This window comes from Pomacea canaliculata, linkage group LG8, assembly GCF_003073045.1.
Source record: "Pomacea canaliculata isolate SZHN2017 linkage group LG8, ASM307304v1, whole genome shotgun sequence".
NCBI classification, from domain to species: Eukaryota; Metazoa; Mollusca; class Gastropoda; order Architaenioglossa; family Ampullariidae; genus Pomacea; species Pomacea canaliculata.
Genome location: NC_037597.1, coordinates 21,001,321 through 21,026,110, shown reverse-complemented (window position 1 = coordinate 21,026,110; position 24,790 = coordinate 21,001,321). Strand labels below are relative to the sequence as shown.

The window sequence follows — 24,790 nt, the reverse complement described above, 5'->3', positions numbered from 1 at the left end:
CAACAAGCTATTTTAAAAGCACAATACAAGCTCGCGTGCACTGCATGAACAGCTGGAATGTGCGTTGTTGTGGTGCATGTGCCCTGGGGAGCCCACTGCAGGACGTGTAGAAAACAGTGCATGTTGGCGGACGTGTTCAGTGTCCTGCGGCGATCGTACAAATGTTGCGAGACGTATGGCGAATCGAACGATGTTGTGAGACGTATGGCGATCGTATGATGTTGCGAGACGTATGGTGATCGTACAATGTTTAGAGACGTATGGCGATCATACAATGTTGCGAGACGTCCTGGCGATCGAAGAGTGTTGCGAGACGTATGACGATCATACGATGTTGCGAGACGTACTGGTGTAGTTAGCACAGCGAACTGTAGCGCTCGCGCTCAGCTATCGATAGTTTGACTTTAGTGTCAGAATAAATGGCCTGTTGGCACACGTTAGTTAAAAGTGCATCTTGTCGCCAGATCGTATTAACCTTCTTAATCCCCAACACTGACGACATTGCATCATCCAAAGTAATCTTTTGCAAGATTATTTTCCTTGTCATGAAGAAGCTTATTTTGCCATGCCTTTGAAGGACTGTTTCATAGCCTGGCTTGGGTCACGTCTCGTTGGTGTGCGCCACCTGTGAAAAATTGTCACCGTGTCCAATCAGCGGTTAGTAGAGCAGCCCTCCAACGTTTCCGCCATCTGGGACAGGATCTCCTTTTCTCATCATCAGATTAAGATTTCATTACCGTCCTGTGTGCAAAATAGTACTGAGGACAGGCGCACAACGTCTCGCTAGACGGTTAATGATGTCAGCTTAACTGCTTGTAACGTATAAACAAGTCAGCTGACTGCTTCGCGTCCACCCATGCATTAATGCACCTCTTCCCTGGTCCAGTGTCGTTTTTTAACGCTAATTATCTTTGAATTACAAGACCTTAGAATTTTTTGCCACGGTGTAGAGTGACTGACATTGCCAAAGGCAAAGCTTTCGCTTTACTGGGGTTACTACGTGAAAATTCGTCATTTTAATTTTCCCATTCTCTCCTTCCGTTCATCATATTCTTATCTCGGTCTTCGGTTCTCGTCGTGGTGTGATAGTATCTCGAATAGTGAAACCTCCTAGGGCAGTCAGCTCCTAGTATTTTGATAACATCTTTATTGTGGCCGTGGAGAATAATTAACCTTGCATTATAAATTTTTTTTAGGGGGAGGGGGAATCATGGGACCTCAAATAAATAGTGTCACCAAGTGCGACACTACTTTAAAAGGCGGCATATTACACAGCTTCACAGCGAAACAATCTACCTTACTCATCAAAAGAACTCTCTTCTCCTCTCATCGATCAGCCTCCTTGCGCCCAGAAAGAGGCTGCCATCTTCTCTGAGCCTCGGGGGCCGCCTCCTCAGCAGACGACGTAATGAGGTTTATCGAAGAGATCAAAGTGGCAGATGGCAGAAAAAGAAGAGAGAGCTGAGGAATCTGGGAGCTAGTTCCAGTACGTGCCCTGTGGTTGCAGAGCCCCATACCCGTCAGGTCTTGGAGACAGATTTAGACAGCTGATGTGCACTACGTCAGGGGAAAATGTCTGCGTGGCCAACGTGCGCAGAAGACCTCTCAAGCTCGTGCTCTCCGTCTTTCTCTACGCTCACGTTCAACTAAGGCGTTGCCCTCGCGACGACTAATTACCTCAGGCTGCCCATAGGAATCCGCCAATCAGAATAGCGAAAACAATCCCTGTACGTCATACATCTCATTGTACCTCTATATCGAAAAATTTTTTATTTATTTTTCCCCATCTTTTTTCCTCTCATACTTTCTTTCTATCATAGTTTGCGTGCAACACACTCAACACAAAGATGCTCAACTCACAAGTTTTGAAAGGTGACTACGCATATTTCTGTTCGTAGGTAAAAAGGTAAAGGTCGTCTCCTAATCTTCTTTTATGTTGTTGGGGTTGAGGTGAGATATTAGAGACCTCACTTTCCTAGGGGAAACCTTTATGTGAGGGTGGTGCCCATCTCCTCTCCTTCACTGCCTTAACAGGTACCCATTCCTGGCAGCTGGGTGGACTGGAAGAAGTTCGCGTGTCAAACCGGCGCGCCTCTGAGTTCGGACGCCAGTGTTTTAACTACATGGCTATTCGCTTCCCCTTTCTTTGCAGAAGGCAAGGAGTAAGCTGCGCACATATGTGTAAACCATGGACACCACAACTAGTTTAGTGTAACACAACTCTGTGCACGAACATGATCCTACAAAAGACAAGACGTGACGTCATGCAGGTGAAAACTGATCTCCGCTCACACGAGCCGAGCTCTGACCTGTCAAGAAACATCGCTCCAGCGGCCTCTGAAATTTCCGTTTGCGTGTCAAGAAGATAAACCTGCACTAATTATTTCTGTCTTTTGCGCTTAATTTGAAGATTTGCTGTTGAAAGCTGCTTGTTCTTTCTCCGGTACATTTAAGCAGTTGGCGTCTTAGGTCTCACTGAATTTTCCGGTGTTTTTTTCACTGGATTTTGTGTGTGTGTGTTGGGGGTGGTGGGGGAAGATTGGCTGATAAAGTTGATGAAGTGCTGAGTGTTTTTTTTTTTTTTTTTTGTAGATGTTTTTATTGTGGAAAACTGAGTCTGTATCACGTTAGGGATATACTCGTATTTATGCTAGAACGCCTTGTTTTGGCAGCCATGGTTGACCTAGTAAAGCTAAAAAAAAAAAAAAAAAACCCAAAAAACTAGAAGGTTAGGGTTAGAAGGTTAGGAGAAGGTTAGGAGACGATAGTGATCTGTTCTTGGCTGTTTAGAACAAAAACAGAGGACACTGCCAAAGTTTCACGCATGGAATAGATACTTTCCTAACATTCAAAACTTTTGTTATACTTTCCTGTATGATGGCGGTCTTGTCGTTCAACTGCAACTCGTCGTCCATGTAGATGTGCACCACTTGTGCCAAACGCTCTCGACAGCGGGAGTTACAAATGTGTCCCGTGACAAATGTTTGCTTAATTAAAGCAGTGCTTGCCGGAAACTAGTGACACATCTTGTCACGGCCGAGTTGAAGGGCCCCGCTCACATGGTTACAAATTGAATTGAAGTCACTGTTACCCGACAATTGTGCCAATGTTTGTGCCGTGGAATGTACTCCATACCCAGGCCCCGCGCGGATAATTTTCTTACAGAGAAGACAAGAATGAATTAAACATGAAGCAAAACTTGGCGCAGGCTGCACAGACTTTGAAAAGCCATCGTCACAGCTTACTGACTCTTTCAAGGAGGTCGGCTGCATCTCTGACATGCTTGAATGCTCTCATGTTGTATAGGCACGAACTTGTATTACTGGACTGCTGACAGACGATTTTTCTAGTTAACTGCTAAAACGAGGCATGAGACTTCAAAGCTTCCGGTTTAGTCACATTTATTGTTTAGGCTCTCCGAGACTAACAGCGGAGAACTTCGCAAGGGGCTAAGCGTTGGTCTTGGCAGACAGACAGCAATCCACCTATATCCACCCATGATATAGAATTAAGATCATGGATTCGCAGCTTGCAGCAGCTGAAGAGAAACCCGTGAAAAAGTCTTTTGTCTGTCATGGCATTCTCTAGACTCCAGAGCAACGTGGGTAGCACCACATAGCCATCATTAACACTTTTGTCATGGAGTCTGTGAGTGTTGTCTCTAATCTCGTCAGGTATAGTCCCTTGGCTCCCTTTATCTATCTTTAACGACTAAATCGAGGTTGTGGCAGGGTCAGGAGCAAACATCAGTCTTTTGTGGTCTTTTTTTAAGTCTGCCTGCTTCCCGCATCCTTAGATAAAAGCTGACCGACTTCAAAATCATGGCGTCAATGCTTCGCGAAGAGGACAGCAAATCGATCGATGTAACGGTTATCTTGTTCATCATGTCAGCTTTTCATCGAATGCCTGTTTTCGTGGATGGTTTTCACTCCAGCTTCGAGTTCCACCCTTCTCCTCCCACCCCCACCAAAACAGCAACAAAAAAATTTACCCATTTTTTTCATTCTTAGCCGACGAATTCAATGTCGTTCGAGTGACCCCCGTCTGACCGAGTGACGTCAAGCTGCCGATCACCCAGCTAGATGGCGCTGCGAGATGTTAGATCGAGGCCTAACGATTGATGGCTTGATTTTTCTTTCGCGTAGCCTTAAACTTAATTTGTATCACATGTGTGCTTGTGTTCGCATGATTTTCTTGGCGAAACATCAGGCGTCCTCTTTGAGCGTCTCGTTGGCACATCCACCATCGAAATCTTCTTCTGTTCTTAACATGGCAAATATCGACGAGTGAACGTCTAACCAAGAGTGTCAATGTTTTCTGCATCAAGCTTATACCATAAGTTTGCCAATCTCGAAAATAAATTCTCGTGACTGTGATGGTAATGCTTCATGTTTCTCCAAGCCGCAGAAAGGTTCGTCCTTCGCGAGCAAAAGATTTGAATTTATGTCACTCCAAATGTGCTTTGAAATAAATAACTAATTAAGTAATTACATCATTATTATTATTATTATCATCATTATTATTACAATAATACGAACTATTATGATGAGCTTATGTCTTATGTCAAACTATCAAACTGCGTACTATCAAACCTCGCTTTAAAAACTAAGACGTGTGTGTTATCGCTGACATCGGCTTGTTTATTGTCTTTTGCTTCGTGGCCACAGAGACAAGAGAGATTCAGAAACACTGTATCATTTGCAAGTAGCTATGTTGATATATATAATATCAAGATCAAGGCTTAGGGTTCGAAATATAAATAGAATAGAAAAGATTTTATAGACAACTTTTCTCTTTCTCGCTCACACATACTCGCTTACGAGCTCCCCGCCCCCTTTCCTGGACAGTTATGACAGTAAAAGGTAAGTGTAATATGTTAAATTATTATTTATAGCTTGGCACATTTCTCGAGGCGCTAACCTAGGTGGAGAGGGAAGCTGCGTGTTTCTTGTGTGACATGCGCACTGAGTTCCTTCCGCCACAGTGACTGTCACAACTTACGGACCTCAACTGAATTCAACCGTTAATGGGCGGCATCGACACCCGTCTTCCCTTCCATAGCATAAGAGAAGGGGAAAAAAAAAGCACATTTAAGCGACACTGCCAATTAGCGGCAAAAGGAAATCGTCACGAAGTCACCGACTGTAATGTCCGTTACTTCGAGGGCAGGTGGGCTTAGGTTGTGACGAGTAACTGTGATCGACCTCCCCCCTTAGATGCTCCTATGAAGAGAGAGAGAGAACATATTGCTGTTACGTCCTCAGATATCTTGAGATCACTGTGAGAGTTGCTTATATGTATCGAAGCAAACTAAATTTATTTTGTGCCATGATTTGATGTTGTCTCCCTTTGCACACCAGCGGAGTCTTTGTAAAAGGTATGTTGCTGAGCGTGTGGTGGGTTGAGGGTGGGGGAGCGAGGGGAATGTTCTCTTTTAGCCTCATCAGGGAGTCCCAGCACATTTTCCCGAGGGCTGACAAGCTTTGTGCCTTCATTGCCACTGACATTTGTTATCAAAACGTAATGGGGGTAGGGTGAACAATAAGCGATCCTTGGGCTATGACTATTCTTATCGAGTTTTCTTTCAGCTTACCCTCTCTCTCTCTCTCCTTTTTTTCTGTTCTACTTCTTCTCTACCCCATCCCCTGACAAAAAAATAATAAAACCTTCAAGAAAAACATGTTGACTAAGAGCAATGAATTTTACAGGCGCAGGAAACCCTTCTCCCGCCGAACACAATGCCTGCAGTGTTTTTGTTTCGGGCGCAAAAGCAAGCTTCTGTTATATGTAAATTTTAAATACCAGAAATGATACTTACATTCAACTCGAGGAGCTCAATCGCATCACGTGATCTATTATTTTAAACTCAGCCTCGAGCATTTTTTGTGTTTTGTTTACAAAAGAAACCAAGAGAATTTTTTTTAATTTCCGAGCCCTTTTCCTTTTCAAATTATAAAAAAAATAGTACTTTGCCACGGATTCTGAAATAATGAGAGCCATTGAGACAAAAAAAAAAAAGGCAAATTGTTGGGCTTAGCCTATGAGCTCTCTCATCTTAGGGGTATAAACAAGACTTTATTCTGTTCTGTGTACATCGAAGCAAGTTAGATCCATTGTTCACTAATTTTGGCTCGTTTTGTCCACGAGCATTTTTTTTCCCTTCCTCAGAAAAAACAAAAAAATGTGCAGACTTAACTGGTGATACTAAAAATATGCACAAATAAGACTTATATACGCATATCTATCTAATTAATATCAGTGTCCCTAGATACACAAGCTATAAGTTATTCCTCACTGGACGGAAGTGTCTTCGTGTCTTTGTGTTCACAATGTTGTGGGACCACTAACGGTTTACCTCTTCGGCTATCTTTTTTCTTTTTCACAAAGGCCTTGCCTGTCGTTCATTTCTATACTCTAGAGCAGACCTGGGCAAAGGCCGGCCCGCGAGCCGGATCCGGCCCGCCTCCTGTCTCTGACCGGCCCGCCCGCTGGCTCGCCGGCCAATATGTATACTATATATACAGTATTGGGTAAAACTGAGTTAACTTTATTAGTCCGGCCCTCTAAAAACATCCCAATTTCTCATGCGGCCCCTTGGGAAAATTAATTGTCCACCCCTGCTCTAGAGGTGCTACAGGCTTTCGACAGAGACTGGCACGAGAGGCTATAGCAAGTGATGTGAAAATTCAGTAGCGAAGAAGGTCTCGTCCAAGTCATCGAAGAGCTTTATAATAGTTCTTAACGAGCAGTACTGCTAAATAACCAAATAGGAGCTTACTTTCGTACTACAGCAGCTGTACAAGGGTACTTCCTATAGCCTGTGATGTTTAATATCTTCTTGGAGAATATCATGCGTGAAACCCTCCACGACCACCACACTTTATTTTTCATCGGTAGAAGGTCGATTTGTAGCTTACGCTTTACAGATGACAAAGATGTATTAGTAGGTACCCACAAAGAAATGCAATATCTTACCGGCAGACTGACAGACACTTAGAACATATATTGGAATGGAGACCAGCACTGATAAGAGCAAAGTCGTGGTCATTGGCAACGAATGGTATACGGCTATAAGAGGTACGAAGCATGGTTGCCACACTACCAGGATACCAGTAACCTCTACTTGCAAAGTCTAGCGACGTGAGCCTGGTTTGGCAAAGTGACCCAACACGACACCTTGTCAAAGACTGTCTTTTGAGGTACCTTGGAGGGGGAGGGGAGGTCGATGCCGCGGTGGCCAGAGGAAGAACTGGCTTACGAACGTCAAAGACTGGACTGGTCGTCTTGCGCAGGACCTTCTCACTATCGCCAAAAACAGGCGTGAACCAGATGGCAAATATTTGCTGTCTGAACTGTCCCCTGAATAATGTGAGGTTCCTTTGGTCTCTGTCACCTTCTTCATCCCCAATAATCTGACGACCTAGCATCATCAAAGGTTTCCCTACAACGACAGGTACTAGTCAAGGGACGACCGACTGATTGCGTGCCACAGTGTACTTAACATTACATGGCTTTATTTTTGTATGCCTGCGAACATTAATCAGCGCTGCCCTTTATCACCTAACAGCCATTTGTCGATACTACTTTCAACACACGAATTTGTTACCGCGAGTTGGCATAAAAAAACAATTTTTAACTGCCCCTCTATTTTTTTTTTTTTTAAATTTCTAGCGCTTCCATGTAGTCGGTTTCCCCCTCTGATTTCAAAGATCCTCATCGATTGATTTCGACACTAACATCATCGATTCGAAGAAGAATCTGTTTTTCGTCTTCAGCTGCAACTGAGATTTTTGGAAGACTTCCTTTGACAGACTTCCATGAACATCCACCTTTGACCTTCCGCGATATTGCTAATGACGTCACCTTTTCGTGTCATCACTAGGGTCACAAAAAAGGTCACGCATATTTGTAACTTTTCTTACACGGTCGCACGCACGCACGCACGCACGCACGCACCAACTCAACACGCGAGCGCCCACTATCAATATTGTAAACAATCTTTCATCAACAGTGGTTAACATTTCATGTAAATTAAACTGGTAAGAAAAAGGCGTATCTCTTATTTTAAGCTTATTTACTTTCTGTTTGGTAGAGTTTGGTAGCTATATATTCTGTTCTGTATTAATTAATGTATGTGTGGTAACGGTACAGAAGATGGTGATGACGACAACGACGGCAAGTACGGGTGTGTCAGACAAAGACCTACAGATCGAACTATCTACCATTTTCGCTCTTGTCACATGCAAGATAGCGTTGCCTCCAGTGTCACTTGCTGCCCAAACATGACACGGAACAGATAAACAGCATAATATTTTATTCATGTAAACGTCGAGCTCTTCGGTCTTAGTAAGGGAGTGTAGGAGAATTTCAATCACTCGACGGGTAAAATGGCGTGTGTCGATGTTCAAGACTTAATTTTATAGAAACCTTCATAGAGCTTTCTGTCTGCAGCTGCACACTTAAAGATTTGCCATTGAGATGCTATATAAATGACTTATTAATTTTCTGTACTTGTAATTTTCTGCGCCCATCTTACAAATATGTGTGTTGCCGTCCATGAGCTGTATCGACGTTTTTCTTCATAGTTACAATTACATGCCTTCACAATTAAGCATGCAGTCCGTCAGGATTAATTGCGTAAAATCCAACCAGTACTCGCCGTACGTGTTCCTCTAGTTTTAAGGAATACTTTGCAGCTTTACACATCAAGGAATTCGCAACACTGGATCAGGTTTTCAATCAGAATTTTCGATTGCTACTGGTAATTACTACAACTAGTATATACTAACGTACATGTTCTTATTGCAATATTATTTAATAATTATACTGTGAGCAAGCTCGATATCGAGCATTTACAAGGGGAAAAACGTATGAACTCATACACACATATATGCATGGACACACAGACACGTAGAATACTAACACAACAGTACAATACTCACAACAATAATAAAGTTGATTTACATAGCGCTTTACCCCACCATCAAAGGCAGGCTTAATTTGTAAAGAATTAACTGTGCAAAAACACCGCCGGTCTCAAAAGCAAAGAAAAAAAATATATATATAACATCCTGCAGTTCTAATTATTGTTCATGGTTAAGATGTGTGTGTGTGGTGAAAGAGTATGTACTACAAAAAAGACTCCTTCTTTCAGTTTCTGTATCGATATCTTACACATGCTGAGCCTGGTAATAGGTGAAGCGCGGAAAGCCTGCTCACGTGATTATAGATTCCGCGCTATACAATTAGTATCCTTATAATTATATCATTTTCGTATTACTACTAGTTATTATTATTTCGAGGCATGGATGACCAGAGTTGTGCATTCGCTTTGGTGTCGCTTTTCTCGCAGTAAACAATTAACCAAGCAAACAATTGCGGTGACAATTATAAGTTATTAAAAATTTGTAGAATGCAAAAATATTTACACAGCTCGATATCTGGTCCAACTATTTTAATATCCTACTTATGAAGATTTGCCAGAATAAATAGTAGCTTAATCAGTGTTTAAACGCTCTTTTTCAAAATGAGTTTTCTGATTTATGAAAAATTATTATGTACTGCAAGCTTGCAAACTTGGGGGAAAAAACTCTTGCCGCTCCTGTTTCCTGTGGGTGAAGGTCACATGATCCAGAATGAACTCCTCAAAACCATGTGACTTTTTTGACCAATGAACGGCCTTGTTTAGTGTCGAGGCGATCGAGTTCTTCGATAAACCTGTATCAACCTTCACCGGGGTACTGTACTCCACTCGACATGCCAAATAAGCCGAAAAAAGAAAAGGTAAGTGACACTGATTTGATCTTTTCGTTTAAACATATTTACAATCCAATACAACAGGGGGTTTTGTGTAAGAAATGAAATAACGCGCAGCGTTGAGTGTTGTTGGGGCTAAATTTGAAGAACAAGCCAGCCGACATGCAAAGAATGCTCATGCAGTATGAAAGATCAGTTTTTAAATTTATTTCAGACGACAGCAAAGACGACAGGAAGTGCGAAAACGACGACCAAGGAAAGCACAGAAAATGTGGATAACGAGGTAACTGTCATTTTGTCTGCTTAGCTTCTCTGTAGGCAGCCATGTTGACATCGATATATCCAAGATGGCGGTATAAAGTATTGTATATATGTGTATATATGTAAATAAATTCTGTTGCTAAAGTATACATGTTACTTTTTGGGTTGGGAAATCTTGTTATAGAGGGTTATTTATGCAGAACGGCTTGCATTCACGATGTTTTATAATGTTACACAGTAGAAAGTGTTGCTAGTCACTTGTAATTTGACAGATTACACTATAAAATCTTAGTCAAGTGTTGACTGTTGTCATGAGTTGCCACCGTTGTTACTGACATCAGTTGCATACATCCTTTTTCCCCCACAGACAGCGAAACGGAAAACATCGCAAACACCAAATGCGGAGACTCATCCTCCACCATCATCAATTTCAAAGCTCAAATATCAGGGTCCACCTCACATAAAAAAAGACAAGCGCCAGAATTCATCAAGGTTTAATGTTTCAAAGAACCGTGAACTACAGAAGCTGCCTCTGCTAAAAGGTTTGTATAGTGAATTATACTGATTAGTTTGACACATTTTCTCACCAGAGTTTGTGTTCTCAAATGTGAATGGAAGTGCCTCTTTTAATTTTCTTATCAAACTTGTCAAATATACATTGGGAGGTCTATGAATGCCATGACATACAGCTGGAAAAGGGTTTAGGGTTAGTTGGTATTTTGAAATTAGGGTTCAGAATGTCTGCTAACCATAACTTTAATTTAAACATAAGTTTAATGCCCCCCTCCCTCTTTTTCTGGTTTTCATGGTGTAGATAGGACTCCCAGAGCACATTTGTACCACATTCTTTTAACTCCCCACTGTTTCTTAATGTTTATGCAAACATTTTTCCTTTTTTCACTTTGCTTTTATTATTTTGTTTCATTTTTTTTATTGAATGCTTGATTTAAAAATTCAATGAGTCACATTTTTAGTATATTTCATAAAAGCAAGCATGTCAAACAGCATATACAGTTTATGACATTGTTAGTAATACAGGTATTTATATGCATGTTTATGGTATTGTTTAATTAACAACTTATTGATTTTTGCACATAAAAAACTAAACATAATAAATATCACTTGGTACCAACAAGAAGATAAGTAATTTTTCATGTTTGGCCATTTTGTTTATAGATGCAACACCTGCAGAAAGGGAGGAGCTATTTATTCAAAAAATTAGACAGTGTACAGTGTTGTTTGACTTTGTGCAAGACCCCCTGAGTGATTTGAAATGGAAAGAGGTAAAACGTGCTGCCTTGAATGAGATGGTTGAATATGTCACACAAAACCGAGGAGTCATAACAGAAGCAATTTATCCAGAAGTGATTCAGATGGTGAGTAGTTTGCATTCACACAGTTGATGTTTGTTGATATTTACAGTAAGCCCTGCATGGTATGATATTCCAAAACAGTAGAGCGCTTACATCCTTAGCTATCAAGGTACGCTCTCATCTTTTCCCACACTTTGTGTCAGTGGACACCAAAAGAAAGCCTGAGGTAGAAGTAATGTTAACAGTCTCTAGCTGTTTTATACAAATCTCAGAATGGCAGCCTAAGTCATCGAGCTTTTAGTCTGCTCCCTGTCATTTATATCTGTTGACAAAAAGCACTTGATCTGCATCATGTCCATGCTTTGTAATAGTAATTTTCTACAATCATCTGCTGACAATAGCTTAGTTTTTAAATAAGTCTCAGAAAAACAGCTGTTGCTCATTAAATGTGATTCTCTATTTATGTCTGCTGCTGTGTGTATGTTTCTGTACAATTGTTTATTGATATGTTTGGTCTGTGTTTGAATGAGTGCAATAAGCATTTTGAATTTAGATATTTGTTTTTATTCATGTAAAGCAGTGATGCCCAACCTTTTTCGGCCTGCGGGCCATATCCATTTCGGACAGCCGTGTCGCGGGCCATATCCATTTCGGACAGCCATGTCGCGGGCCACTTCACCGCAAAAATACAAAAAAGAAAAAAAAATAGAGCAGATACCATTTTTTTATTAGAAACAAGTTATATTTACCATTAATTATGTAGTAATTAGTGGGATATTTGAAGTTGTTTTCCCGAAACCAACTTCTGAATGTCCGGCCTCATCGTAGAGACAACAAGTCGGAGCACTGAATCGAAATGTTCGTCCATCGAAAAAAAGATTGGGAAACGCCCCTACGTGGGGATAAATACTTCTTCTTCCCTTTTTTTTTTTTTTTTTTTTTTTTTTTATTGCTAACATGCCGATTTCCTGCACTGTGGGCAGAAGTTTTGCAGGCCGGATGGCATCGCGTCGCGGGCCATATATGGCCCGCGGGCCGTAGGTTGGGCATCCCTGATGTAAAGCACATTTAGTCTGCTCCATGTTAATCTGCCTGATAGTTTTATTTGATTTTCATTAGTGTACAGAAAAACGGAATAAAATCACATTTAAAACTGGTTGTGAAAGCTATTAAAATTGTGAAACAGTCAAAGTAAGCTTAATTTGAACATGCTAATGAAAAATTATCTCTAGCCGAGATCAATTTTTACTTTTTTTCAGTTCTTAACATGGTTATGATTTCTTGAAGCACCATTTTCAGTAACTTTGCCCGTAGAAATAACATGCAATTATATGGCAGGTTTAAAATATGGTCCTAAACACAAAAACACATACATGAACATTCCCCCTCCCCGTGGCGGTTACTCATTAAATAGTGCAAAGCATGAGTAAAGTCAATAATAATGATGGGAACTTAAAACATGCAGCATCACAACCAAGGTAGATCACACTCTTCAATAATGATAAATGAAAGAGAACAGCCAATAGACAGTGAGATACGTATAGGCACACTGAACAGCGTAAAGATGAAGTACAAGAGTAGAACATAAAGCGATGGATAAAGGGATGTAAACAGTGTAAGATGGAGTCATTACATGACGTTTACCATGACAGTGTTGCCAGGGAGTTAAGAATAGTAATTCAGGGATAGTACTTTGTGAAAAGATATGTTTTCAGAGAGCGTTTCAATGGAGTCAGAGTGGCAAATGTGATGTGGAAGAGAGTTCTACTGCTTAGCAGCACAGAGGGAGAATGTCTCTTGTCCATATATGACAGTCTTTGTGGGAGGGAGGGATAGAATGCGGGAGTCTGAAGAGTGATTGGAATTGAAATATTATTCTCATTTTTTCCTTCAGAAAATGTGTTGAGATTGTGTTTTTTAGTTTCATGGTGATGTGCCAAATATGCTACAAGAGGATCATTCTAGTATATATATATAAAAGTTTTTAAGTTTAAGTAGGAAATAACCTATTTAAAAGGCATGTACAGTTCCAGCTTGCTATCTCACCACCATCTGTCCAAAATAAATGTTGAGCAAGAGATGAGTGTGGCAGCATAAAGAGAATCTATGATCTATAACTACGGTAACACAAAGAAGATATCTATAACTAAGGGTAACATAAAGAGGATATATGATCAGTAACTAGGGGAACTTTGGAGAAAATCATTTCTACCAGAAGTGTGATTGAACAAGGTTGGCAAGGGATATTATTTTTAAAGCATCTCAGTAAATGGTTTGCATCATATAAAACATTGTACTTTACGTTATGTTCATCTGTATACTGAGTGTTCTTTCTGCCAGCTGAAGGACTTTGTCATGTTAAATTTGTGATGTTTTTTCTTGATCAGATCATAAAACATGTCTGTATCGATTTGTTTCTCCTTTATTTTGTCAACCTAATTGCTTTTGTGTATGGTCCAAGTAGAGATAGTTTCAGTGCCTTAAATAAAAATAAATATGACATTCATAAATATAATATGCACAGATAGTTTCAAATAGTAATCCCAAATCAAATTACTTGAAGAGAAAAATTGAAGTAACTCTTATTTTTGATTAATAGAATATGCCTTAACTTGTTCAAGACATCATATATGCATATTGATTGTTACTATTCAACTTCTTTATGGTGAAATGTCTTGATTAAGTTTAGCTAATCAGATTTACTGCTTAAGATGTGAGTAATTCTTCTTTAAATGCCGCATACAATTTTGATTCCCTGAGTGAATGTATGCCACCTATTTTCTTCTTGATTGTAATCTTGCTGAATGTTTGGTAGTAAAACTAAGCAGTTGTGACTGCATCTGTACTGATGGTATTCACCGTCTTTTCAACATCACAACACAACAAACTTTTTATTTTTGAGACCATTATTTTTATTATGTGTGTTTGTATTTTTTCCTATGTAAAACTCTTTGAGTTAGCCTTTGGTGGTGAAGTAAAGTGCTACATAAATTTGCATTGTTATTGCTATTATTTTAATCTTTGTTACGACCAGCCATGCTTACAGGAAGCATCCTTTTATTTCCATGTAATTTGTAAATTTTGAATGCCCAGTGACTATGTGACTGTCGTTGATGCTACAACATATTTCATAATCTCCTTTCATTTTTTTTCTTTTAGAATAAAATATTTCCTGCAGATCATAGTCAGGAAGTTGTTAGCTGTCCAGCTCTAGCTTTATAGTGTGTTTTGTGTTTTCATTGTGATGAAATTTTTAATGATGTAGATTGTTGAGCAGATGTTTTATACTTTCTGTTGCTAGTCATTGTTCTAAAAATGCTATCAATATCACAGTATCAGATACAATAGCAGAAATATTTGAGCAAGTATTATTTTTGGATAGATGATTTCATTTACATGGCGTAGCATCCTTCCTGCTGGCTGTACTGTTTTTTTTTATAAGTAGGCAAAGAAGCTTACAGCATATTCTTTTTTTAGTTAATATAGCTGTGCTGAACATAATGTGTACATTGTGTTTTGCTGGTCACTGATATATGGGATGTAGGTCCTGGAAAATCAACTGTTTGGGGGGGGGGGGCAGGAGAACACTCGATTTATAAAAAAAAATTGGTGGGTGTGTCTGTGGGAGAGTAAATACAAAAAAGATAAAAATTTATTCTAATATGTATCATAGTTCACTGTTTTCATAAGTATTATATACTGTAATTTAGATCTATCTTAAAGCACAATTAGAAATGGCTTTCCTTACACCTGACTGGAGATGAACATTCTGAGAATTGCTGCCAGTAGGTCTGCATTATGTTAAATTTACAATAATAGAGAAAGATTTAGGCACCAAATGTTTATAATAGAAAAAAATGTCATTAAAAGGCAAACCTAAACTGAAAGAAAAGAGCTTAAGATGAAACCGCACACCTTCTTCTAGTTGCAAGGGCTTTCAAGAACTGAATTGTTTACACTTCCCATGAAGTAAATACCATTGGCTAATGATAACTTCCTTTTAAGATTATTTTTATTTTTGCAGTATGCTTGCAATCTGTTTCGAACTTTACCACCTTCCTCAAACCCAAGTGGTGCAGAGTTTGACCCAGAAGAAGATGAACCCACGCTGGAAGCTGCATGGCCTCATCTACAGGTTAGAGAGCTACAAGATCTAAGATTTTTAAGAAATTTATACTGCAAATAATATTTTCAAATATGAAAGGTAAAGGGTCCCATATTCTAGAGGCCTTGGTGTCAGTGAATGGGGTGTCAAGATCACAGCATGTAGAACAGGGGTGTGCAAACATGGCCCACAGGCTGGATCTGGCTCGCAGAGGTCTTTGGACCGGCCTGTCTGCCAAAATGTGAAGTGCACTTGTGATTTTTAATTCAGTCTAGGTTAATTTGATTGAAATTTATGAAGTACAACAGCATTAGAAATCAGGAATCCATAACATTTGAACAAAGGCAAAGTACAAAGATAACAACATAGCTGTAGTCGTTAGAGAGCATCGAGGGCGACTGCCTTTACAAAAAATGATTATTTTCAAAGGTTTATTGTAATTAAATTCAAACAAGTTTACACAATAAATTGGGTAATAGAGCGCCATTATGTGTTCATTTATTGTCCATTCCATGATCACTAGGTTTGTTGTGTAGTCACCTGCTGTGGGTTTTGGGGCATTTTACTGGCTCACTGCATAGCTTAAAAGTTGTGACCGGCCTGCAAAAAGAAAACTTTGCCCTGCCTGATGTAGAAGCACGTTTTCCTTCTGCGGTCATTTCTCTGCTGGGTAGGTGGGGAGGGGGGCAGTTCTCCAGCCACATTCCCAGTCAAGCTTCAAACCTGCCGCTTTCTGCTTCTTATTTAAGCACTTCAACTGGATTATGATTTCTCTGTTTCATTGTTTTAAAAGTAAAAAATTGTTTTATGTGCATGCATGCTTTGCAGAAATTGGAGAAATCATTGGGTAGGGGCTAGAGTTTAGGTTAGTGTTATTTGAAAAGTTGGGTTAGATTTACCTTTAGGGGCTTAGATTTTGAAGGTGCTATGTGTTGGATCAGGGTGGACCTGGGGATGTTTGCATGTATACATTATCATTTCCTTCATTTCTACTCTCTTTATAGGGGAGTGGTGGGAGAAAACATATATATACATACTAAATTACTCCAGTCCAGTTCATGAATGATCCATCAACCTGCCAACACTCATTTATTAGTTTACTAGAAACAGTCATTTTTAGTTGTTAATTTTTCCTGTATTTTTAAATATTCTAGTTATATAAAATGTTACGGCTTGATGTTAACTGTGCTCATTTCATTGACGAGAATTAGTTAAAGTAGATGGAAGAAATTTAAAATAAGAAAGCACTCCTAGTTGGGTTTTTTTTTCCCTGTGCATAACTTTAAAGTATTTATGTTTTTCAGTTGGTGTATGAATTCTTTTTGAGATTTCTTGAGTCGCCAGACTTCCAGCCCAACACAGCCAAGAGATACATCGACCAAAAATTTGTTTTACAAGTAAGTGCATGACAGTTGAAACATTTTGAAAGACAGGTCTATGTAGACAAGTAGTCACTGCAACTGTGGTCTCATATGCGGCGGATAATGCTATCTTGACAACTTTATAGACCTTGTAATTGGCTTTCTTGATAAACTCACAAAACCTTTCATAATGAAGACCGGTGTAAGACAGGTTTGCATATTATCACCAATAATCTTCCTGATGGTCATAGACTGGATTATGCACAAGACAACCCAAGACAACAATACCAGTATCCAGTGAACCTTCACCAAACAGCTAGAGGACCTGGACTTTGCAGATGACATCAGTCTCCTATCTCATTGGCAACAACATGCACAAACCAAACTGAGTAAGCTAGTATTGGAAGCAAAGAAGACTCCTTAAAGGCCAACAGAAAGAAGACCAAAGTGATGAGAATCAACAACAAGCAGGAACTTCCAATCCAACTTCAAGGAGAGAATATCCTGGAAACATCGCTTTGTGTATCTGGGGAGCATTTTCAACAAGGATTATGAAGCGGACAATAACATCAAAAGCTGCATCAACAAGGCCAGGCATGCTTTTAACAGCCTACAGCCTCTCTGGAATTCCCGAGCATTGTCCTTAAGCAGTAAGACCCGCATTTTCAACACCAGCGGGAAGGCAGTCCTACTGTATGGCTCTAAAACCTGGAGAGCGACAAACACCATCAACAACAAGCTCCAGACCTTTACCAACTGATGTCTACACCATATTCTGGGAATAAGTAGGCCTGAAAAGATCTCCAACAGCCTGTGGAAAAGAACCAACCAGAATACCACTACCCAAGACATCAAACAAGGCAAATGGGACTGGATAGGACACACCCTGCGCAAACCAGCTAATACCATTGCCAAGAAGGCACTTGACTGGAATCCTCAGGGGAAGAGAAGAGACCAAAGCAGATTTGGAAAAGAACAATAGAAAGTGAGGCAAAGGATGTTGGAACCATATGGGCCCAACTGAAGTGGGCTGCCCAAAACCGGGTCTGCTCGGGAACTTGAGGAGTAACAAGGACTAAATAATTGGCTTTCTTGATGTCCTTTATTACAGCTGCAGGTCCATGCCAAATAACACAGCCCCATTTATTAACAAAGTATATTCAGTAAGGAAGCTGTGCACAATTCTCATTCTGGTATGGCAGCTTCTCCATGCATAGAAACATATGGATTCAATTTGATTTTAGCCCATATAACTTCTAGTGATTATCAGATAATAAATTGTCTTAGAAAGGCAAGTTAATCGTTCAACTTTCTTATGATGGCTAATGTATTTCAAGTCTTGCTAACCAAGATGAGGATAAATGGACAGGTCTTTCTCCTACTAAGCCCCATCAACTTGGAGCAGATTACCTGTCACCCTTTGTAACTGATTCTCTTACCACCTTTAAGTCTAAAATTAAGATGCATCTTTTCAGAATAGCAATTTCATTGCAACCTGTCCAGATCACGAACATGCATAACATGTGTCTGTATTTATTTTGTTTATGAGTGGGTATTTTTGTTGTGATCATGTCTGTTATATGTAAATATGGGTGCATGGTTGTTGGTGATTCACAATATAATTTCCATTAAGTGCTTTGAGCAAATCATTGGAAAAGTGCTATAGAAATGTTATTATTATTATTTATTTTGCGGTTAAGACCAAAGAAGATGTCATTTTGCACATGAAGCAAACGGTTGCTGTACCTTAAAGATGTAAAGCATACGTATATTCATATATACGCTTTTGACATTGGTGCAAGCAGTTAACCAGTTCATGAAATGCTTTTTAAGAAGCTTAATTTTTGTGAGTATGATTTAATTTTTTTTTTTTTTTTTTTTTTTTGCAGCTTCTTGATCTCTTTGATAGTGAAGATCCCAGGGAGAGAGACTTCTTGAAGACAATATTACATAGGATATATGGAAAATTTCTTGGCCTTCGTGCTTTCATACGCAAACACATAAACAATATTTTCTACAGGTAAATATGAATGTAGTTATTGCATTTTTCTGAGGGTATGGGTAAGTGGACGAAAGTGGTCATTTAGAAATTTGTACTGTATGTGACATTGCTAATATGGAAAATGTTGGCATTAGGACAGTTTTAACATAGGTGAAATGTTAACTGTTTTTTTCTTGCAATGTGATAAATGTCTGATATGTGTGTGTTTTTATGCTTCTCCTCCTCCTTTAGTGATGAGCTAGTCCGGTGACACAGTGGTTAGTGCCTGTCACCAATATATTGAGGATTAGCTGTCCTGGATTCATCTCTTGTCTTTGGAATGCTGTTCTTTCTCTGCATGTGGCATCTGTTGACAGCTGCCTTTCCATATTATAGCCTTAATTGCTGGCTCGGCATAAAACACCAAACATCCCACCCCCACCCCGTTGTGATGGGAATATTTTATTTTGGAAAGTTTTGTCTGTGTTGGTTGGAAGTAGGGGGTTTTGTGCCCTTATATTGTTGCTAAATTTTATTTTGCATGTTTTTCAGCTTTATTTATGAAACAGAGCATCATAATGGCATAGCAGAGTTGTTGGAGATCTTAGGAAGGTATGTTTTTTTCTGCACACACAGTACTTTCTTTCAGAAGGTTAGTGCACATTTTTTTTATTAAAAAATAACATTTTTTTATATAAAAAAATTGCTATAACATATTTTTTAAGTGATCTAGAAATTGTAGCTCTAGATCTATATCCTCTGAAGATATTTTTTGTGAAATTGAAAAAAGCTAACAGGGTCTATACTGTACTTTGTGAACATCACTGTTTAAATAATAGCTTGTCAATTTAGAGTTGACAGGTATATGTTATTGATGGCTCAAAGTTAAACAAATGCAACTATCCCATGCATTTTCTACTAAAAGTTTATCCAACTGTTATAACTAAACTTTGTCCACCATTGACTTGGTGTCAAGAAATACTAGATCTTTAAATTTAAAAAAAAAATTATTTTCTAAAGCTATGTTGTCAGTGTATATTATTTAGTGCTGCTATTCTCATTTTTTTATTGTATCATTCATTGTGTGCTGTTATTTAGCTTTGCTAGTCTCTCATTTGTCACAAGCACAAATACAGGCCCTTTCTCCCATTGTAAGAACATGTAAAGGTGAGATAATGATGAGTGAACGAGGAACACAACAGCTGTGTAAATTATGTCTAAACTGATAAAAATAATTGATCCTTGTGTTTTCTGTTACAGTATAATCAACGGGTTTGCCCTGCCTTTGAAGGAAGAACATAAAATTTTCTTGCTCAGAGTGTTGTTACCCCTCCACAAAGTGAAATCTCTTAGTGTCTACCATCCTCAGCTGGCCTACTGTGTTGTCCAATTCCTTGAGAAAGACCCCAGTCTTACAGAGCAGGTTGGTTTGGAAAGCTGATGTACAAAAAAACAGATTTACTCATTTGCGTAATCTTCATATTACAATCGTGATGTTTCTGTTTTCTGTAATTCTTGTGTTTCCTGCTAAACCCTTTTCTTGGCAATGGTATTATTACGAGAAACACTTGGGCAAAGTTTAAAAATGTACTTTTGAATAGGGAAGACGGATGTTTGGAGATCGAGAGTATAAATTTATTTCCTTGTTACAGGTTATTATGGGCCTTCTCAAATTCTGGCCAAAAGTCCACAGTCCAAAAGAGGTGAGTCTAATTGCCTACAGTTTACGCTGCACTGTAGTATAGACTACAGCATACACTACATTGCTTACACTACAGCATGTACTGTTTTAGTAAACACCTTGCTGTTAGGCTTAATAGCAAAAACAGGAAAATCATAACTGTGAACAGAAGCCCCTTTTAATAAGAAATTTATTGTTTCACATGGAAAAAATACAAACTTCACTACACATTGAGACATGGTGACTACAAAAGTTGCTGCAATGCTAATGTTTTTTCTGCAGGTTATGTTTTTAAATGAACTTGAAGAAATCTTAGATGTGATAGAACCAGCAGAATTTACCAAAGTCATGGTGCCACTCTTCAAGCAGCTGGCAAAGTGCGTCTCAAGTCCACACTTCCAGGTAGTAACTTTTGGCATCAAACCTCCTCCACTTTCTAGTAGTTACATTTCCATGCAACATTTCAGCATGTCTCTAAAGCAAAATTGTGTTCAACACAAGCAAATAATAATGCAGGTATAGATAGTAGTTGTCATTTTGCATGGTTAAAACATTATTAAATTAACAAATAAGACCACTCAGCATCTATTACACTTGCCAAGTTAATAACTATTTGCAGGTGTTTTTCTCAGGTTTGTATTAAATCCTGCAGGTGCTTTTTTTAAAAATTTATACTTAAATAGCCAGTAATTTTATATCTTTTGTGCTTGGTGTGTTCTTCACACAGTTTTCTCTAACCATAATTATTTTGTAAGCATGTGGCTTAAATGCTGCGATTTCAGGTGGCAGAACGAGCTCTGTACTACTGGAATAATGAATACATTCTCAGTCTCATCAGTGACAATGTAGGCACCATTCTACCCATCATGTTTCCAGCCCTCTATAAGACAAAGCAGCACTGGAATAAGTAAGCAGGCCTGTGCTGGGCCAGCCCAAGGTCTTTGGCTGCTTGCATGTGCTTCCAAGTCCCTATGGTTTTTAATTTTTTTTTTTATATATCAGTTGTTCACATCTCTTGTGTTGTGGCATGTAATTTGAAACTGTTGCTTTTTTTGTGCTAAGCATTGTGCCCACTGTGACCCTTCCATTTTTACCATCATGCATGGATGGGACTGTTGTATAGTAGGCATTGCCTGAGTAGCTATCAGAAACACCAGCACTTGTTTCACTCTGTAAGTTTTACTCATTGATGTAAAGGATCGGATTACATTTTTCTGGTGGTCCCAACCATGTACGTGTTAAAGGTAAGGGTGAATACGATTTGCACTTCAAGACCATCAGTTTTCTACTTCTTAAAAAATACACTACATATGAGAGTTTGTATTGACTTTGCATGCAGATCAAGTTTTGCCATTGGTTAATCATTTGTTCACCTTTTAGGGTTTTCAGGGATAGGTTTTTTTTTTTTTTTTTGTTGTTTTTTTTTTTTCACTCCTATTGAAAAGACAACTTCTAACCTAACTCCAACAACCAAACAGACTTTTTTATTTGAGAAAAGTATCTTCTGTATAGGTATTAGTTAACATTGTCTTTGATACAGTTAATAGTTTTAATGTGGACCCATTTGTATGTGCATGCATATATGCGTTGGGGAGGGGGAATGCATATATGTGTGCGGATGTGTGTGAGGGGCGGGAGAGCATGAGCCTACCATGAATGTTGCTACTTTGAGCAGATTATCATTTTATCTCCTAATGTATCCATTCTCCCTTTGTCTTTGTTCATATTTCTTCATATGCAGAGGTTACCTGCCGGCAGATCCTCATTCAAATAGCTGCAAATTTGGAAAGAGGTTAGAGCTATCAGCCATATGTTGCCACACTGGCCATATTCCATGAATCTTGCTCTTTTTCTATACAATTTGGGCACAGAGGGCAAGTAACACTACTTAGTTCCTTTCAGCACAGTCTTTCGTGCTGTTATCTTCAGCATTTTTGAGTCTGGTATCTGAGCCTTGAAGCATGATCTCCTATTTTACAAGTGCAGTGTCACCTGCTGCCTTCGCAGGTTGAGTTTCCCATGAGAGCACCTTCTCCTTGTGTTACTGTCATGCCTCATGAAATGAGGTTATTTATTTGTTTTTCCTCATACAGGTGGCTGAGCGAGCCTTGTATTTTTGGAATAATGAATACATCTTGAGTCTGATCAGTGACAGTGTGGCCAGCATAATGCCCATCATGTTCCCAGCACTGTATAAGAGCAAAGAGCACTGGAACAAGTAAGCCAGGTCTTCCACATTATACTATCCTAGGAAGCTTAGGCAGTTCAGGGAATGTTTTGGGGTGTTCTGTGTGGTTATATACTGGTGTGCATGGATAGATGTTAAGGTGGTCAGGGATTTTTTTAAATATTAAAACTGGGAATGCATGCCAATAAAAAATCCAAACCTTCAGTTGATAAATACAGGTCAGTCTCATATTAAAAAAAAAAAACTGTCAGTTGTGTGTACCTGTGTTGGCAGAAGAGGAAGGGGAACAGGGTGTCCTTGTGCATGGGAGAGACAATAGGATCAGACAACATTCTGAGGGTTTAGAATTGTAGACGATTGAAGATAAAAGCAATGATGAATGTGCATGTGTAGAACTAGACCAGTTTGAGAGGCAATAAGAAGTAAGGAGAATTTAAAAAAGTCATTGGTTTTGTTGCAGTGTGCATGTCTATTTCAAATGAAGCGCTTTAAAATCTTTAGAGGAAAAAAAATAGGTGTTTTGCCAGTGTAAACTAAAATGGTAGTGTTTAAATTTAGAATGGCAATATACACAGTGATTATCATTAGTCTCCCTTTTGTGTGTTCTAATGTTCTAACATACAATATCTAGTATATTGAAATCCAGATATGATCAGATATATCCATATCTAATGAAATCCAGATATGATCAAGACATTTGCATTTAGTGAATTTTGTAAACAGTGTATTTTCAGTTAACTTTGCAAAAGGTTTAAGAGTTCTTATTTGCTCTTAATAACCAAAGATTTTGTGTTTCCCACCCCACCCCTTTTTTTAAATACACTGTGTAGAGAGCACAAGAAATGCATGCTTTTTTTCCACTTGTTTTGCTTACTAGAAAAGTATACTTTGTTTTCTTGCATGTTTGGCAAGCCAGTCAAGTGCTATTGTGTTTATGAATTATTTCCATGGCTAAAGAGGGTAATGGACAGATGTTATTTATATCTAAGGTTTATTTTTTTAAAACCAGTTTTTCTGGAGCATCAAAACAAATACAAAAAAAACCCCAAAAAGCCCAACAGTAAATATATCAGCGATGGAAAACCAGTGCAGCGTGTGTGCATGGATGGTTGAATGGGTGCTTGCATGTACAGTGCAATGTGCATTATTATTTTCTGTTATACTAATAGTTTATAATTGTATAATTATAACTATATAATTTAGTGTACCATGTAAAAGAACTTGCATATTTAAGTTGATAGTTGATGGTTTGAACATCTTTCAGAACAATCCATGGTTTGATATACAATGCACTCAAGCTGTTCATGGAAATGAACCAGAAACTCTTTGATGATTGCACACAACAATACAAAGCAGAGAGGCAGAAGTGAGTTTTCATTTTATGCCTTTTTTAAAAAAATTTATTTACTACCGTTTTAAACGTGTTGCCTTTGTTAACTGTATTTGAGCAAAGAATCTCATGAAAATTTTCTGTAGACTTTTGTTTTTTAACTTTCTTACATCCCATCACGATTATGATGAAATTAACCCTGCAATTAATAATAATCATTGAGTTTTTAAAGCTCATTTCTCCTGTGTTGATTAGAGCATAATGTACTGCACACTGACAGTTTAACCTTGCAAGAAGCATAAGCATCAGCAGACAGATAACACTAGAATAGAAAGGTAAACTTAGTGCATGGATATAGAACTGATGAGTGAGTTAAATGGTACTTTTGATTATGCAAGATATTTTTGCTTATGACCTAGCACCTTTGTCGCACACATGCACATCAGCAAACACAAAGTTAAGACCAGCATTGCGGTGTGCACCTTTGTGTTGGCATGTTGGCTTTGGTGTGTATAAGCGGTCCGGTGGCGCAACGGTTAGCGCCTGTCACCAATACAGTGAGGGTTGGCTGCCCAGAGTTCATTTCTCGTCTCGGGCACGCTGTTCTTTCTCTGCACGTGGCATCTGTTTACAGGGCTGGCTGCTTGCCGTAATATAGCCTTAGTTGCTGACACGGCGTAAAACACCAGTCCCTCCCCTTTGGTCTGTATAAAAGGAAAATAAAGGTCCACAAGGTTAAGAGAACAGGTGTGCAATTTATCTCCTGGCTGACCATATATCTTCTAGGATGACTTTTAGTTCTTTGGATATTCTT

General features: G+C 38.9%; 1 protein-coding gene across 15 annotated transcripts in view; it reads left to right on the top strand.

The window, feature by feature from the left end:
• The first annotated feature begins 9,612 nt into the window (after window positions 1-9,612).
• LOC112570505 (serine/threonine-protein phosphatase 2A 56 kDa regulatory subunit delta isoform-like) overlaps window positions 9,613-24,790 on the top strand; it is a 34,173-nt gene continuing 18,995 nt past the window's right edge. For 5 of the 15 annotated variants that reach the window (XR_003100637.1, XR_003100636.1, XM_025248952.1 and 2 more), the window contains exons 1-13: window positions 9,622-9,783; window positions 9,971-10,039; window positions 10,385-10,559; window positions 11,194-11,393; window positions 15,355-15,465; window positions 16,740-16,832; window positions 18,686-18,816; window positions 19,330-19,389; window positions 20,038-20,200; window positions 20,430-20,480; window positions 20,741-20,860; window positions 22,552-22,676; window positions 23,911-24,012. Coding sequence is in view for 13 of the 15 variants with exons in the window: in XM_025248952.1 (XP_025104737.1) it covers window positions 9,757-9,783; window positions 9,971-10,039; window positions 10,385-10,559; window positions 11,194-11,393; window positions 15,355-15,465; window positions 16,740-16,832; window positions 18,686-18,816; window positions 19,330-19,389; window positions 20,038-20,200; window positions 20,430-20,480; window positions 20,741-20,860; window positions 22,552-22,676; window positions 23,911-24,012 (1,427 nt within the window). In the remaining 2 variants the exon portion in view is untranslated. Of the gene's footprint in view, window positions 9,784-9,970; window positions 10,040-10,384; window positions 10,560-11,193; window positions 11,394-15,354; window positions 15,466-16,739; window positions 16,833-18,685; window positions 18,817-19,329; window positions 19,390-20,037; window positions 20,201-20,429; window positions 20,481-20,740; window positions 20,861-21,240; window positions 21,366-22,551; window positions 22,677-23,910; window positions 24,013-24,790 lie in introns of all 15 variants that reach the window. The other 10 variants (XM_025248959.1, XM_025248951.1, XM_025248950.1 and 7 more) reach the window with 6 other exon arrangements.